Source organism: Microcaecilia unicolor, chromosome 1, assembly GCF_901765095.1.
Source record: "Microcaecilia unicolor chromosome 1, aMicUni1.1, whole genome shotgun sequence".
Lineage (NCBI taxonomy): Eukaryota > Metazoa > Chordata > Amphibia > Gymnophiona > Siphonopidae > Microcaecilia > Microcaecilia unicolor.
This window is the reverse complement of record NC_044031.1, coordinates 517,790,026-517,808,341: the sequence shown is the minus strand read 5'-3', so window position 1 is coordinate 517,808,341 and position 18,316 is coordinate 517,790,026. Positions and strand designations below refer to the sequence as shown.

At 40.4% G+C, this 18,316-nt stretch overlaps 1 protein-coding gene across 5 annotated transcripts in view; it reads left to right on the top strand.

Moving 5' to 3' along the window:
* Nucleotides 1-18,316, top strand: part of UBE2W (ubiquitin conjugating enzyme E2 W) — a 132,192-nt gene that overhangs the window by 84,538 nt on the left and 29,338 nt on the right. For 4 of the 5 annotated variants that reach the window (XM_030215598.1, XM_030215607.1, XM_030215621.1 and 1 more), the window contains exons 5-6: nucleotides 13,889-13,964; nucleotides 17,397-17,442. In XM_030215598.1, the coding sequence (XP_030071458.1) occupies nucleotides 13,889-13,964; nucleotides 17,397-17,440 (120 nt within the window). In that variant the 3' untranslated portion in view covers nucleotides 17,441-17,442. The remainder of the gene's footprint in view (nucleotides 1-13,888; nucleotides 13,965-17,396; nucleotides 17,443-18,316) is intronic. The other variant, XM_030215613.1, reaches the window with a different exon arrangement.

The window sequence follows — 18,316 nt, the reverse complement described above, 5'->3', positions numbered from 1 at the left end:
TGTATTCGCCATTTTACTGACAGCTAATGTAATTTCTCTAAAACCAGAATATGTTCAGATCTTAAGATGCTGGTCAAAATTCTAACCATTGCATTCTGTGCCAATTGTAATGATTTTAACCTTAATATAGAATTGCAATAATCAAACAGAGGCATCACCAATGCGTGTATCACTTTCCTGTAGTTGTCTTCCGATAATGGTCTTTTTAATCTTCTTAGCAGCCTCAACTTAGAAAAGATCTTTTAAAGTAAGACATTAAGATGACCTTGAAACGACAGTCTAAAATAATTCCAAGATATTTATTTCCCACAGTATAGGAATATTTGTCTCTCCCATTTTAAACTGTGTTGGAAAAACATAGGCTGATCTGAAAGAATTAAAATTTGTGTTTTTAGACTTGCATGTTTATTTTCGAAAGAGAAAGACGCCCATATTTCGACCCAAATCGGGAGATGGGAGCCTTTCTTTCATGGGCGCCCAAATTGGTATAATCGAAAGCCGATTTTGGGCGCCTCCAACTGCAGTCTGTCGCGGGAACGGACAAAGTTGACGGGGGCGTGTTGGAAGGCGTGGTGAAGGCGGGACTGGGGCGTGTTTATCGGCTGAGGAGAGATGGCCGCGCTCGTCCGATAATGGAAAAAAGAAGGGCGGCAGAAGCGAGAATTTGGGCTACTTTTTTTTGGACCCTTTTTTTTCACAAACAAGTCCCCAAAAAGTGCCCCAACTGCCCAGATGACCACCGGAGGGAATTGGGGATGACCACCCCTGACTCCCCCAGTGGTCACTAAACCCCTCCCACCAAAAAAAAAGGACTTAAAAAACTTTTTTTTTGCCAGCCTGTATGCCAGCCTCAAATGTCATACCCAGCTCCATCACAGCAGTATGCAGGTCCCTGGAGCAGTTATTACTGGGTGCAGTGGACTTCAGGCAGGTGGACCCAGGCCCATCCCCCCCCCACCTGTTAGACTTGTGCTGGTAAATGGGAGCCCTCCAAACCGCCCCCAAAACCCACTGTACCTACATCTAGGTGCCCCACTTCAGCCATAAGTGCTATGGTAATAGTGCAGAGTTGTGGGGAGGGGGATTGGGGGGCTCAGCACCCAAGGTAAGGGAGCTATGGACTTGGGAGGTATTTTAATTTTTACAAGTGCCCCTAGGGTGCCCGGTTGGTGTCCTGGCATGTGAGGGGGACTAGTGCACTACGAATCCTGGCCCCTCCCACGACCAAATGCCTTGGAGTTGTTCGTTTTTGAGATGGCCACCTTTGGTTTCCATTATCGCTGAAAACCGATACCGCCCAGCTCAAATCCGCCCAAATCCGATGCATTTGCCCGGCACCAACCGTATTATCGAAACAAAAGATGGACGCCCATCTTTTGCAAAAATATGGTCTGGTCCGCCCCTTCGCGGACCCATCCTTGGAGTTAGACGCCCATGGAGATGGGCGTTCGCGTTCGATTATGCCCCTCATGTTCAACTCATTCTGTTAGCTAGCATCCAACTTTTAATTGATGAGAGGCACAAAGACAGAAAATCAAATGTATTTTTGATGGTTCCTGTATTGGGAAAGAAAAATGGTATGCCCTCTTCATACAACTTGTAAGAAACTCCAGCACCCTAAGGAGCCTACAGAGACAACATATAGATGTTGAGCAGTACTGGGTAATGTGCTGAGCCTCGAGAAACAGTGAAAATTATCTTTATGCAATCTGAAACATCATGAGAAGTTTCTACTCGAAATACTCTTAAGAGAAATGATTTGATCCAAGCTAATACTTTCCCCCCATATCTATTCCCACTAATTGATCTAGTAATAAATAGTGATGTCCTGTATCAAAAGTGGCAGTGATGTCTAAAGTAACCATAATGAATTTAACTCTCCTTTCAAATCCTGTTCCAATATTGTCACAAACTCAAATCAAAAGTATTTTCTATAGAATATTTTGGTTGAAAACCAAATTAAAAAAATATCTAATAACGTGAAATTATTCTAGAAAGTCCTGAAGCTGATACTACTTTCTCAAGAATTTTAGCCAAATAAAGATGAAGAAACGGGTGTATCTGACTAACTACGACTTCTTTAAACCTGTCAGGATACTGTCCTCGTTTTAATGATTTGTGATGAAGGCCAGACATCCAACGAATTAATCAAATTGTTTAAACTACTAAAAACTTTTTCTACCTAAGTAGCAGTAACTAAAGCAAAATCACATCTGTCTGAAATTTTCACATCTATGAGATCTACCAGGAGATAAATTTGATCAAATAAGGTTAAGATACTCTCAACTTTCCTGTTGAAGGCCCCTGTATATGTTTGGCTAGAGATATTTTTATCTGTCAGGTCATTCTTTGTATTAGGTACAGACAACTGTTGGTTCTGGAACCGCTTTTTGAATCTTCTGATCAGAATATGAATATTTTGCTGACAATCGCACTTCGGTATAGTGCTAAAAATTCATTATCTGAAAATAAATAGAAGTGAGGATATTTTCTCCGATCACTTTCCTTTTCACATAATTGTTTCATTCCAAACAGTTGTGAATTAAACTATGGATCTACATATTGTTTTCTCAAATTCCTCACCTCCAAGGGAGCTATTCGATTCAAACAATCCGATAATGATATAAACCATTTTTTCTACTGCTGAACTCAAAGTAAATTCTTTCAGATCCTTCAGTCAGGAATCAAATAAATTTAATTGATTCTGATGTATAGTACCACTTATGTGTACAGCTCTTGGAACTTTCACCTTCAAACTCATTTTTTTATGTATGTGACCCAGCAAACTTATAACATAATGGTCAGTCCATGGCAAAGGTTCAACTAGTGATTTAATCTTCAAATCCTGTCAAAAGTCATCTGAGAAATTAAGTATAAAATATGGCCTGCTCTATGAGTAGGTTCAGATACAACTTGCTTCCATCCCAAAGATAAAAGTATATCTAAAAACAATGAAATTCGTGAATCTTTTTCAGCTAAATCTATATTAAAATTAAAAATCTCCCAAACTAATTGTTCAACTTAGATTTACATCTTGAGAAACTAATGCTTTTAATAATGATGACATATCTGAATAGTGTGCCCAGGACAACTATAAATTAAAAGAATGTTCACCTTCCCAGAAATAATCCAGTAACGAACTAACTGCACTCTATTGCAGAGCGAAAGGCCCATCGTCCACTTTCACATGCTTCCCTCCGATAATACTGAAACTCATCTGCCTTCCCCCATGATGCTCTTCTCTTCCATTCCTTCAACAGTGTTTTGGAACCTGCTCTGAGGTGCACCCTGGCGGACGTGGTTAGGTGACGGGCAGTGCTCTGGGATCCTACTGCCCTGTGCTTAGAGGATACATGCAAGGCTGGTTTGGGCCACAAAGCAATGAGAGTCAATATCAGCAGGCATTGTCTGGGTAGTAGGCCCCTATTGTGGACACTGTCAAGGCTTTCTGTTGTAGAGGCATGAAAGTAATCTTTAATTTTTTATCTGTCTGTGGGGAAAAATGCTGGGCAAATAAGGCCCTTATGGAGAAACGGGAGGGGGGGGGGGGGGAAGCAGCCTTTGAAGAGAGATCCTTAAAAAGTCCCTAGTTAATTAGACAAATACCTAAGAGATCTTATGTGGCACCTTGTCTCCAAAAATTAAAACTTTATTTACCAGAGATATTTTTTTTATTAGCTCCATTATTTAAACGTTCATCTTACAATATATACTGTGGTTCTGCTGGTGATGCTGAGAGAGAAGCAAATAATAAACTGTTGTGCTGTGTTGTTATATAGTGAGTACTAGCAGTTGCTATTTTAAGTAGTAAATATTTTATAGCATAACTGGTGACAATTTATATGTCCTTTCTAGAGCAATTGAGTGGTCAACCTATGGAATATATGCCAAGTACATTTTTGAAAATCAAGTTGTCAATTTTTATAGTTTTTTCATTTTGAAGTTTATAAGTGCCAAACAGGTGCCTATCTGTAACCTATTCTATAAATTAGAGTAGATTGCTAAACACACAAAAAAAGTGCAAATAGCATTCTATACTTTATGTAAGCAAAACATTTTTAGCTTCTTTAATTACTTTTTGACTATTTATTTACACTTTCACATTCAAGATCTTGGAATATAGAATGTGGATAAGCCTAGACACAAAAACAATTTCTGGGAAAAGGTGGAAGAGATCAATGTTGCAGCTAAGAAAGCCAGACTTCCATCACAATCGGACTATGATAGCAATATTTAAATCGGATGCAGTGTGGATTTTGCCTGCTATAAATATGAAGATCCATTGGAAACTGGCGGTAACATTTTAGTTTCTGGCATAAAAAAGCAAGGGAAATTGCTGCTGCTGAACCAGCTTGCACAAAAGTTTGTATATGCCAGCAACTCTTGTGCTGTCTGAAAGAATCTTTTCTGCTGCTGGACAAATTATAGTTGCAAGACGCAGTTGTCTGAAGCTGGCCAAAGTAGAGAAATGATTTTTCTCTTTAAAAATGGGACGTTTAGAACCAGACCTAACTCACCTTTTGACATTATATAAGACTGCCTGCTCTCTATAAGAGTTGTTCATATTACAGTTATAGTTTGTCAGCAGCATTTGAACAAGGACATGGGGAAAGCCACTTCTTGTCCCTGAGTAGCATGAATCTTGCTGCTATTTGGGATTCTGTCAGTTACTTGTGACCTGAATTGGTCACTGTTGGAAGCAGGATACTGGGCTAGATGGACTATCGGTCTGACCCAGTGTGGCTATTTTTATGTTCTTATGACTAAGATGAAATTTGTTGTTGAGAGAGTCAATAATTTGTAGTTGTCTTGTATGTCAGCTTTTCAGTTTTACATAGTAGGCCTGTACACACAATATTCAGATCACAACTTCACATAAATATAACCCATCTAATCTACTCATTTCCATAGTAGACTTAGAGGCATATTTTCAAAGCACTTAGCCTTCCAAAGTTCCATAGGTTTCTATGGAACTTTGGAAAGCTAAGTGCTTTGAAAATATGCCTCTATAAGGACTGAATCAAATCGAAAACCTTTTGACCAAATTGGACAGCACTACCCCAGATTAGTGTTATCAGTGATTAAAAATCTCCTCCCGTTTTAATCAATCTAAATTTAGAAAATGTCTGATATGAAAGGGGACATAACTGCTTCAAGATTTATTTATTGCATTTGTATCCCACATTTTCTCACCTATTTGCAGGCTTAATATGGCTTACATTATGCCATAGTGGCGATCGCCATTATCGGAATGAGAAATACAAAGTGGTATTGCATTAAAGTTCATAAGTGACAGAGTCAGGTATAGAGAGTTCATTTCCGGAATGAGAAATAAAGTCACTATATCACCATCTATTTATTATTTGTTACATTTGTACCCCACATTTTTCCACCTATTTGCAGGCTCAATGTGGCTTACATAGTACCATTGAGGCTGTTGCCAATTCAGTTGGTAATAGATACAAAGTTATATTGTGATCAGATGAGGTAGGTGTGGATCAGGCATCAAGGGGTCGAAAGAAGTGAAGATTATACATTGTCCAGTATGATCATTAGTTATGCTGTGTTGCTGGGTGCTGGTATTTTATGTTGGATTGGTGGGATAGGCCTTTTTGAAGAGGTGAGTTTTGAGAGATTTGTAAGTGGTCATGGATTGCTCTCTTAGCATTTGAGAGCCTGTTTCATAGTTGTGCGCTTATGTAGGAGAAGCTGGATGCGTAAGTTGTTTTGTATTTTAGACCTTTACAGTTTGGATAATGTAGGTTTAGGTATGATCTTGATGATCTGATTCTGTTTCTGGTTGGTAGATCTATTAGGTCTATCATGTATCCTGGTACTATGCCGTAGATGATTTGTTTGTACCAAGGTGCAGATTTTGAAGATGGTCCGTTCTTTGATTGGGAGCCAGTGCAACGTTTCTCGTAGGGGTTTAGCACTTTCGAATCGTGTTTTGCTATATATCAATCTGGCTGCTGTATTTTGGGCGGTCTGGAGTTTTTTTGTGAGTTGTGCTTTACATCCCGCGTAGATTCCGTTACAGTAATCTTGCATGGCTTAGGACCATTGATTGTATTAGGTTTCGGAAAGTTTCCCTTGGGAAGAAAGGTTTTATTCGTTTGAGTTTCCACATTGCGTAGAACATTTTCTTTATTATGGTATTTACTTGGCGTCACACTCGATCGCAACCTCACACTCGAGAGCCAAGTATTTTTAAGCTGTCTGAAGTAGGGAGTGTGTGTCTTGGGGCACTTATAGTTGCGGGTTTGTATTTGTTGTGTTGTGATGAGAGAATGAGGCAGTGTGTTTTTTCAGTGTTCAGTTTGTGTTTCAGTTGGAATGAGTTTGCCCAGGAGTCCATGATGTTAAGGCCGTCATTAATTTCATTGGTTATTTCTGTCAAGTTCTGTCTGAAGGGAATGTATATTGTAACGTCATCTGCATAGATGAATGGGTTGAGGCCTCGATTGGACAAGGACTTTGCCAGTGGGATCATCATTATTTAATGCTGGTACCCAGGTAACCAGCTGGGCAAGAAGGACCACATAAAATGTAGTTTTAACTGCATCTGCTTAGTTATTTGGATACTGCCACTGAATTTTGGCGCACCTAGGTGACTTCAAGGAGCTGCCCATACCTGGATAAGGGCCCCACAAGGCTTCCCTATCCCCTGCCCGTTCCTCCAACCCCTTCCAATAGTCATAACAGTCTGATCACTAAAACACCAACCTGTTCAAAAAGGCATACCACAATGATCTATCCTAAATTCCAGATAACAAAACTTATACCAGAACTGGACAAAACTGAACCCTCGATACTTGATTGCTTAATTTACTCTGTCACTTATGAACTTTAATGCAATACCACTTTGTATTTCTCATTCCGATAATGGCGATCGCCACTACGGCATAATGTAAGCCACATTGAGCCTGCAAATAGGTGGGAAAATGTGGGATACAAATGCAATAAATAAATTATGTTGAAGAGTATTGGTGATAATGGTGATCCTTGAGGTACTCCGCAGGCTGATTTCCACGGTGGTGATATATTTGAGTTTGATTTTACTTGGTATGTTCTGGTGGTAAGAAAGCCCTTGATCCAGTTAAGTACGTTTCCATCAATCCCAAAGTGGCCAAGGAGTCTCAGTAATATGTTGTGGTTTACCATGTCGAATGCGCTCAACATGTCAAATTGGAGAAGTATGCTTTTACCTATAGCTATTTCCTACTTGAATTTGGCCAGGAGAGTAACTAGTACGGTTTCAGTGCTATGGTGGGAGCGGAATCCTGATTGTGAGTCGTGCAGTATTGAGAACTTGTCTAAATATTCCGTAAGCTGTTTAGTTACCAAGCTCTCCATCAATTTTACTACTAGAGGGATAGACGCAACTGGTCGATAATTGATGAGATCATTTGGGTTTTTTTCTTGGTGTCTTTAGGTATTGGGGTAAGTAGGATGTTGCTATATTCCTTAGGGAAGGAGCCTTGTTGTAGCATGAAGTTTAGATAGGATGTGAGGTCTTCTATGAATCAGTTGGGGGCGTATTTAAGTAGGTGACTGGGGCGTGTGTCCAGTTTGCAGTGGGTGTTGGCGAACCTATGGGTCGCTTGTGTGACTGATTCGGTTTTGAGTGAGTTGAATGTTGTCCAGGTTCGGTCAGCTGGGTATCCGCTCGGGATTATGTCCAGGTTGTCGAAGAAGTTTTCGATCTCGGTGTTATGATGAGGAAGGGTGCTGCATAGTTTTGTTATTTTATCTTTAAGGTAGGTGGTCAGTTTGTCTGCAGGTGGGATGTCTATGTTGGATGTGGTGACAGGGGTGGTGTCTAATAGCTTATTTACGAGTTGAAATAGTTTCTTGAGATCTTTGTTGTCCGGTTCTAGTTTGGGTTTGTAATAGGACCTTTTGATTTGTCTAATTGCATATTTGTATTTTCTGTGTATTCGTTTCCATGCATTTAGTGTGTGTTCGTCTTTTGCTTTTTTCCATGGTTGTTCTAGTTTTCTGGTTTGTGTTTTGAGTTTTTTTAATTCGTCATTGTACCAAGGTATTGAGTTTTGTCTTCTTGATTTTCTTGTCTTTATAGGTGCTATTTCGTTTAGTATGGTTCTGCATCTATCCTCCCATTGATTGAGGTAATGTGTGGAGTCAGATCTTGTTATCCAACCGTTGTCATATATCTGTTGCCAGAATATTTGTGGATCTATTTGCCCTCTCGTAGTGCAAGTTGTTTGTTCTGATGTGCGAGTTAATCCCTTCTTTCGTCAGTTTAGGGATAGGTTCAATTTGTAGTGGTCGGTCCAAGGTGTTTCTGACCATTTGATGTTCGTTATTGCTAGGTTATGATCTGTGTGCAGTTTGTGTGCTAGGAGGTCCAGTGTGTGTCCCTTAGTGTGGGTAGTTTGTATTTGAGGCCATTTGAGATCCCAGGACTGTAAGAATTCTTTACATTCACGTGCATTGGCGGAGTTGAGATCTTCTAGGTGAAGGTTTATGTCGCCTAGTATTAGTGTGTTCGAGTTATTAACACAAGTGTTTGAGATGAAGTCCGTGAAGATGGTTGGCTTTCATTCCAATTGCCGGGTGGTCTGTAGAACAAGATGCAATTCAACTGATCAGTCAGAGATTTGTTTTGGATTCTGAGTGAGGCGATTTCTAGTTGGGGTGTTATGGACTCAGCCGTGGTTTCGGTAGTGAATTGTTCTCTATATATTAGTGCAATGCCTCTATCTCTCTTTTCCGATCTGGTCCAGTGGGTGATTTTATATCCTGGAGGGCATAGTTTGAGGATTATGGGGGTCTTTTTGATTGTGGATCCAGGTTTCACTGAGGAAGATAAGATCAAGGTTTTCTGAATTGATCCAGTCTGATATTGTTGTTGTTTTGTTAACTACAGATCTGGCATTAATGTAGCCTACTTGGATATTTTGGTATTGGGCTGTTAGGTTTGGTGTTATATGGATTTGTGTAAGTTGTCGTTCGTTGGATGTTAGATGTTAGTTGTGATCATTCCTGTCATTTTGTTGGTATTGACCATGTTTGGATAATTTTCCTTTGATTTGGTGGGTATCCGTTTGATGGAGTGTAGAGTGTTTGATCAGTTTTTGGTGGTTTTGTAGGATGGGTATAGTATTATATTCTGTAAGTGGGATGGATAGTGTTAGGTGGGTCAGTGTAAGTGAGCATATTGCTAGGAGTATTTTGATTACATTCATATTGATGTCAGTTTGGGATAGATAGGTTACTCACAGTCAGATGCTCAGGGTGGTGTCCTGGGCGCAGAGTCCTGTAATTCTGGTCAGCGTTTTGCTGGTTGGAGGCAGAGAGGGCGTACAGTGCGATTTGACTGCCTGTTAGATGAGTTCTGCAATTCTGGCTAGCATTTGCTAGTAGGAGGTAGCACTCCATAGAAAGAAGGAGGAAAGTAAATCCAGATGATCCTGCTCACTAGATTCTCATGCTGCGTTCCACGGAAAGAAGAGAGAAAAGTAAAATTCAGATGATCCTGCCACAAAGCTCTCATGCTGCATTCCGCGGAAAGAAGGAAGAAAAGCAACTTAGGTGACTCTGCTCAAGGGCACCATTCTCTCATGCTGTATCCACAGAAGAGGAGAGAAAAGCAGCCCAGGTGAGTTTGCTCACGGGTTACTAGGGTGCTCCCGTCAATTGTATTCCATAGAAGAAGGAAGGAAAGCAGCCTAGATGAACCTGCTCAAGAGGTAATCAGGGCAACTAGGGTGCTCCTGTTGCTCCGCTCCACACCGCTGTAACAGTAATCCGGATCGGGGCGCTCCGGCCCGTTGCCGTGCTGTTCCCTTTTCTCCGCTTCTCCCCGCCGCTGCAGACAGCCGAGTCGTGAACGCTATCAACTGAGCCCCAGAATGTCTTGGCGTCCGCTCCCGTAGTGGCTCCCGCCTTGTCTCCGATGTCGCACCGGGCTCCCCTCTGGTTCTGTCGGGCACCAGCGAGGCGGCCCTCGGGTGGGGGATGCAGTTGCCCTCCGGCGCCCTGGTTGGGAGGTGGGGGAACTGGATAAGACTCCTGCTTGCCTTGCCCCACTGTAATTCTGATTGAGACCTGAACTGTTGGGTATTGCCACTGATCTCCATGAACACAGGCTAAGGTTACTGTCTGATCATAATTGATCTGGTGTCTCTGATTTTTTTCCAAATAAGAGTCTTGAAGTTTGAGTCCATCAAAGCTTGAGAGGGGTCATCTCCAGGTCAGCTTGGGTTCTCAGTTGCATTCATTCTTCAACTTATGACTCCTGGGGTTCTGAGGTGGCTTTTCTTATTTCATCTGAGGCTCTCGGTCAAGGATTGAGCCTGACGAAAATGTTGACTACTTCCAAGCGCTTTCTAGTGTCGGTTTGGAATGCTTTTTCACCAGTTGCCTCTTGAGTGGATTCAAACCATGTAGGAACTACTCCAAGAGACAATCTTGACTGTTTCTGCTTCAGACTTCCCTTCTGGTTGCAGCCACTTCAGCCTGCATCCATGAGTGTGTCAAAGAAGCTTGGGGGGACTCTAAAGTGGAGGACACATTTCCTGAACTGCTGTCAACACTTCATGGGTACACCCTGCCCACTCCAAGTTAGCAGCCTTGACCTCTGTGTAGTTGGCTCTCCCACCAGGGTTAGAATCATGGGAAGTGGCTTGGCACCAGGTAATAGATTATATAAGTAGTCCATGTGTCGGGCCAACTGGCCATTCAAACAGTCCTTTCAAAATTTATTAAAAAAATAATTCCAGAAAATCTTCCGGAGTCACTGGTACATCCCAGGGCTAGAGGGGTTGCCTCAGATGTGGACACATCTACCGCTTAGAACACCTGAGCCAGGAAGCTCTGCAACTGTAGCAGTTTTTGGAAACCTTGCTACTGTTTGCATTGTACCTTCACAGTTCTCTGCTGTTGCCCTTCCACTATGACCCAAAGTAACTTTTCTATTCTGGCCTGTGGTGGCCTAGCACTGCTGAACTGCAGCATTGCCCACAACTAGTGCACATTGTAAACCAAAACAACAAAGAAAAAAAAAACAGCCTGTTTGGATCTTCTTATGTTTTTTTGATCCTTCTAGGACAGGGCTACTCCCTTTAGCTCAACTGTATGGTTTTTACTATGGTGAGGCCCAAAGCCACAGTAGGGTAAACGTCTGTTGCCATAAGTACATAAGTGTTGCCATACTGGGACAGATCAAAGATCCATCAAGCCCAGTATCCTGTTTCCAACAGTGTCCAGTCCAGGTCACAAGTACCTGGCAAGATCCCAAAGCAGTACTATACATTTTATGCTGTTTATCGCAGAAATAGGAAGTGGATTTTCCCAAGTCCATTTTAATAAAGGCTTATGGACTTTTCTTTTATGATACCATCCACATCTTTTTAAAAAGTTAACTGCTTTTACCACATTCCCTGGCAACGAATAACAGAGTTTAATTACATGTTGAGTGAAGACATTTTTTCTCCAATTCATTTTAAATTTACTATTTTGTAGCTTTATTGCGTTGCCCCCAAGTCCTAGTGTTTTTGGAAAGAGTAAACAAGTGATTCACGTCTACCCGTTCCACTCCACTCAATATTTTATATACATTATCATATCTCCCCTCAGCCATCTTTTTTCCAAGCTGAAGAGCCCAAGCAGTTTCAGCCTTTCCTCATATGGAAGTTGTCCCATCCCCTTTATCATTTTCGTCACCCTTCTCTGTACCTTTTCTAATTCCACTATTATGTTTTTTGAGATGCAGTAACCAGAATTGCACACAGTATTCAGGGTGTGATCGCACCATGGAGCGATACAAAGGCATTATAACATCCTCATTTTTATTTTCCATTCCTTTCCTAATAATACCTAACATTCTATTTGCTTTCCTAGCCACCACCACATACTGAGCAGAGGATTTCAACGTATCATCAGTGATGACACCTAAATCCCTTTCCTGGTCGGTAGCTCCTAACGTGGAAACTTGCATCACGTAGCTATAGTTTGGGTTCCTCTTTTCCACATGCATCGCTTTGCACTTGCTCACATTAAACATCATCTGCCATTTGGATGCGCAGTCTCCCAGTCTCGTTTGGTTGTCTTGCAATTTTTCACAATCCTCTTGCGATTTAACAACTTTGAATAACTTTGTATTGTTGATAAATGTAATTGCCTCCCTAGTTATATCATATCTAGATCATTTATAAATATGTTAAATATGTTAAAAAGCAGCCGTCCCAACACAGACCCCCATTAAGAATACTGACCAGTTAACCCCTAGTCTCTGTTTTATATTCTTTAACCAGTTTTTAATCCACAATAGAACACTACCTCCTATCCCATGACTTTCAAATTTCCCCTGGAATCTTTCGTGAGGTACTTCTTCAAATGCCGTTGAAAATCCAGATACACAATATCAACCGGCTCACCTTTATCCACCTGTTCGTTCACCCCTTTCACAGAGAGTCAAGCATTGCCTCTATAGACACTGCCACACCTTGGTTTAAAAATCAACAAAACTCTTGAATTATGTGGTTGAATAAGGAAAAACACACAGAAACCTGTTCCTCTCACAGGCTGTTAGATTGGGATTATACATAAAGTCACTTAAAGTTCAATGATAAAGAGAGGTCTGGTTCTTACTGTATTACGGAAGAGTCAGTGTACACAGAATTTGTGAGGTAAAAACTTTACCTACCTCATGGCTACTCTGATCTTTCAAACTTAAATCATGTGGGCGTACTCTGGAGGTCTGCTTCTTCCTGCTCTGGGCCTCTGTGTTTTGGTAGTCCTTGGGCTTTTATTTCCCCTGACTGAACCACACCCTCCAGGTTGAGCTTCCCAGGCCTGTGCTTCTTAAGACAGCCCTGGGAGTATGCTTAAGAGGGACCAGTGTGTTTGTATACACCCCCTCACAAGGCCCAATCTAGTGGAATTTCTGGCCACCAGAACTGTACTTAGACAGATTTCTAGAGTGTTTGGGAGAAATTGAAAGCTTTACTTTTCACACAAAGATGATGTTTGATTTTCATTATATGATGTCCACTAAAAGTTATATACTACCTTAATTTCTAAAATATTTTTTTGTATTTAGTGTCTCTTCTGCTGGTCTCAGTCTTTTTATGTCACTAGATGGTTCTTGTTTTGTAGTTTACTATAAACATGCACTTTTGACACATAATTGATTAAACTTGTCAGCCAAGTCCTGCCCCCTTCTTCATCCCTTTGTTCTTGATCTTAAGTGGGTGGAGAGGTGGGGAGGAGGGTTTTCACTTATGTGTGAAAAAGACCACTAATAAGCCATTTTATATACCGTCATTTGTTGCCTTATAGGGATGGGTAAATGCTCTCATGTAGAAACTAATTGAAATTTAAAACAATTAGACTCAGGTCATAGGTCTATTATTGTTACACAAATGGAGCCTTATTTTCTTATTGATATGGTTTATTTTGATTTAATATGCTCCCTTACTGCGAACATCACAGAGAAGTTTACATAAAATCAATAAGAAAAAAAAGAAATAGAAAAGAAACTCCATATTAAGATAGGAAAGAACCATTCATATAGCATTTGTAAACACAAGAGGAGGAGAGGCAAAAGGCATCTAAGAACAAACAAACAAGCAATAAAAAAAAGATACAACAAAACTATACCTTACGGGTCAGTGAATTCAGGGTACTGAATCACTGAGAACCATCTGGTCCCTAAATGCCTTCCTGAATAAAAGTAAGTTTTTAGGTGTGTTTGAAATTTGGGATAGGAAAGCTCTTGGTGAACTTGAGTAGGAAGGGCGGTCCAAAGGGAGGGCACAAAATAAATGCAACTAGTTAGTTTAAGTTGATTTAAATGTGTAATTGGTTAGGCTGCTGTTTAATCTTGACTCATATGTGGTTTTCTTTTCTCCCCCTTCAGAGGCGGCCTCCAGATAATTCTTTTTATGTAAGAACATGTAACAAGAATCCAAAGAAAACAAAATGGTGGTATCATGGTATGTATGTTTCATGGAGAAAACACTTTAGGGCTTGGCTATTGCATTTCTGAGAGAATACTTATTTTCCAGTATTAATGTAGGATTTTTAATAGAAGCCTCTGACCAACTGAAAGCGTTCTGACCAACTGAAAGTCCCAAATTGTTGCTGTTATCAAGTGGCAGTTAATTGTAAAACTTTTACTTTTTTTTTTTTTTTTTTGTTTTGTTATATTTGTACCCCGTGCTTTCCCACTCATGGCAGGCTCAATGCGGCTTACATGGGGCAATGGAGGGTTAAGTGACTTGCCCAGAGTCACAAGGAGCTGCCTGTGCCTGAAGTGGGAATCGAACTCAGTTCCTCAGTTCCCGAGGACCAAAGTCCACCACCCTAACCACTAGGCCACTCCTCCACTCCTCCCTTCTATTTTCTTTCATGAATGAACTTTCCTTAATTATCTGGCTGTAACTGAAACCCGCTTCAAACTAGCAACCTGATTCAGTTTACACACAGCTCGACTGGGAGTTGGTTGCCACAAAATATTCTCACTGTTATAACTACCATAATTGTCATAAGACAACTATTCCAGAGGCTCTGAGGCTCTAGGTTTTGGCACAGTACTGTTAAAACAATTCCTTGCAGTTTCATAGCATTATCTTCATTTGTTCCCAATCCCACAGATTGGAGGCTACAGTAAACCCTTGTTTTGAAGTTAAACCTTGTTGGCCTTAATTGCAGGGTTCTGAGTTAGGAATTGAAGTGGGGATTGTTGTGCCACTAATGGGCTATGGAGTTTGTCCACAACTAAATTAGCAGACATTTTCATCTGGCCTGTTCAATTTTTTGAGGAATTTTTTCTGAACTTTAGGTGTGGTGGTTTTATTCTACATATGGTTATTTCATAGGGGTTGAAGCATTGATACAGCCCGGAAAGGTGAGTAGTGGAGTGCCTCAGGGATCGGTGCTGGGGCTGATTCTGTTCAGTATATTTGTGAGTGACATTGCCGAAGGGTTAGAAATTAAAGTTTGCCTTTTTGCGGATGATACTAAGATTTGTAACAGAGTGGACACCCAGGAGGGAGTGGAAAACATGAAAAAGGATCTGCAGAAGCTAGAAGAATGGTCTAAGGTTTGGCAATTAAAATTCAATGCAAAGTGATGCACTTAGGGAGTAGAAATCCACGGGAGACATATGTGTTAGGCGGTGAGAGTCTGATAAGTACTGACGGGGAGAGGGATCTTGGGGTGATAGTATCTGAGGATCTGAAGGCGACGAAACAGTGTGACAAGGCGGTTGTCGTAGCTAGAAGGTTGCTAGGCTCTATAGAGAGAGGTGTGACCAGCAGAAGAAAGGAGGTGTTGATGCCCCTGTATAAGTCGTTGGTGAGGCCCCACCTGGAGTATTGTGTTCAGTTTTGGAGGCTGTATCTTGCTAAGGATGTAAAAAGAATTGAAGCAGTGCAAAGAAAAGCTACAAGAATGCTATGGGATTTGCGTTACAAGACGTATGAGGAGAGGCTTGCTGACCTGAACATGTATACCCTGGAGGAAAGGAGAAACAGGGGTGATATGATACAGACGTTCAAATATTTGAAAGGAAGTAATCCGCAAACGAACCTTTTCCGTAGATGGGAAGGCGGTAGAACTAGAGGACATGAAATGAGATTGAAGGGGGGCAGACTCAAGAAAAATGTCAGAAAGTATTTTTTCACAGAGAGTGGTGGATACTTGGAATGCCCTCCTGCGGGAGGTGGTGGAGATGAAAACAGTAACAGAATTCAAAAATGCGTGGGATAAACATAATGGAATCCTATTCAGAAGGAATGGATCCTCAGAAGCTTAGCAGAGATTGGGTGGCGGGGCTAGTGGTTGGGAGGCGGGGCTAGTGCTGGGCAGACTTCTACGGTCTGAGCCCTGAAAATGGCAGATACAAATCAAGGTCAGGAAAGGGAAATGGGACTTGATATACTGCCTTTCTGAGGTTTTTGCAACTACATTCAAAGCGGTTTACATATATTCAGGTACTTATTTTGTACCAGGGGCAATGGAGGGTTAAGTGACTTGCCCAGAGTCAGGTATACACATAAAGTAGCACATATGAGTTTATCTTGTTGGGCAGACTGGATGGACCGTGCAGGTCTTTTTCTGCCGTCATCTACTATGTTGTTATGGGATAACCACCTGTTCATCTATAATATGTGTGAGTTACATCATCACTGCTCAGTGCCAGTGGTTACTTCAGAGCTTTTGGGAAAATCTTAAAAAGCATCCTTGATCATTCGCGGTTCTGTGGTCCTATAGAGCGGCTGTCTCAGTTCATTTTTTCCAACACCCATGTACAACACTATCTGGTTTGTCACCAGCTATTTCCTGAAATCTAGTCTGTCAACTTACCTGGAATTCATAGAGGCTAGACGTAACTAAAATCACAGGTTTTTCTCTCTACCAGTACCAATGAACTTTGGGTCTTGTGCCCATAATAGATAAAGTAAGGCAGAATCAGCTGGCAGCTGGGACCATTCTGAGTATGTTTAGGAATCATACAATCTACTCTTTTAAAACATCAGTGAGAGGAGTACCTTGGGGTTCTCTTCTTTTACTTGTTCTTTTCAATTTATATTTAGTACCCCTAGCCAGGAAGTTAGTTGGAATATTGAGTTTTGGTTTTTTTTGCAGATGATATTCTATTTTTGTTTTTTATGAAGGATGATCAACTTGATGTAATATAAGATTTTAATTTGAAGTTGAGTGCTTTAAATGATTTGTCTTTTAAAACATGATCTAGTTATAAACACTGAATCTTCTGCCATGTGGCTTTCTCATAAAAAAAAAGCCATTGAAGTTAAGCCCAGTGTTACAAGGGAAAACACTTTCCTTATCTGATGAAATTTTAACTCTGGGATTTCGTTGTGATACTTCCCTGCAATTTACATCTCAGATTAGCACTCTTGCATGTTCTTATTTCTTTCAAATGATTTGGCAATTGTGGTCTATTTTGACCAAATCTAATAAAGGTAGTTCATACACTGATAACCAATAGGTTACATTGATTGCAATTCACTGTATCAGACTGACACAGACTATCCTAAAAAGACAACAATTGATTTAAAACAAATACAGCTGCTCGATTAGTTCCATGGAAAAAGAAGCTTGCTAGTGTAACACAGATTCTGGCAGATTTTCACTAGTTGAGGTGTGGATTTCATGTAAACTATTGTGCCTTCTCTACAAGACTTTTCTTGAAGGGGTACCAGAGTGTTTTTCTAGTAAACTATAGAAAAATACGCCTCGACATGCGTTATATTCTTCTCAAAAATGCTGGATGCAACTACCCTCTTTAAATCTTGTCTGGCTAACTACTATAAGGAATAGAACATTTTGTTATTCTGCATCTTCATTGTGGAACTTGCTAAAAGATGTTGAGTAATATTTCCGGTTATTTCTCCTTTCAGAAAGCTTTGAAGACTTGGTTTATTTGAGAAAAGCTACAAGTTGAATGTAAGAAAGATGTTTTATTGATTCTGTTTTGTTTAATTACTAGTTTGTTTTATTGTATTTTGTATAGATTTGTAACGCTTTAAAATCTTGGCTATGCAAAGCGGTGTATTAAGTTAATAATAATCGTCCTCCACAGTCCACACTGTTCCCATTACCATCTTCATATGAGATATCATCTAATGGGAATATTCGTTAGTTAAAAAATATATATATCGAGTGACATAGTAGCAGTAAGTGATGGCAGATATAAAGACCTGAACAGTCCATCCAGTCTGCCCAACGTTTTGTGAGCTATGAAAAAAATTTCAAATGTGCTGCCAAGTCTACTATGACATCAAGGAAAAGAAATATCATAAAATGAAATCACTTTGTAGTATTAGATTTTCAGAACTTAAACAATATTTATTTCCTTCTAAAGTCCAAATGGGCAAATACTTTATTTACATCATCAAGGAAAATACTAAAAACTCAAATGAATTACTTCAGAAATATTCACTGTTTAAAACAGTCAAACACATTGTCTCCATATGAGGTGTGCCGAATGAACCTTAGTCTCAATGAAGCCAAGGCATTCAAGGACTTCAGGACTTCATATGTCTACCAGATTCCTTGTCTTTTTGACTCCCTCATATTAATACCAAAGGGTTTATCCTTCTAAATGCAACTCAATTTAATCTAAAAGATGGCATCTAGCCTGGGTTAACAAACTCACCTAAATGGGCTCTACTTCCAGGAATAGACTACAGACCAGTATTCTGGAGTTATGGGCAATATTCTGTTCTAAAAGGTTTTGAGAAGTTTGGTTAGATACCTAAGTATCCTGATCTAGATAGTCAAGTTCTATCTTGGCAAACAGGGTACAATGGGATATATT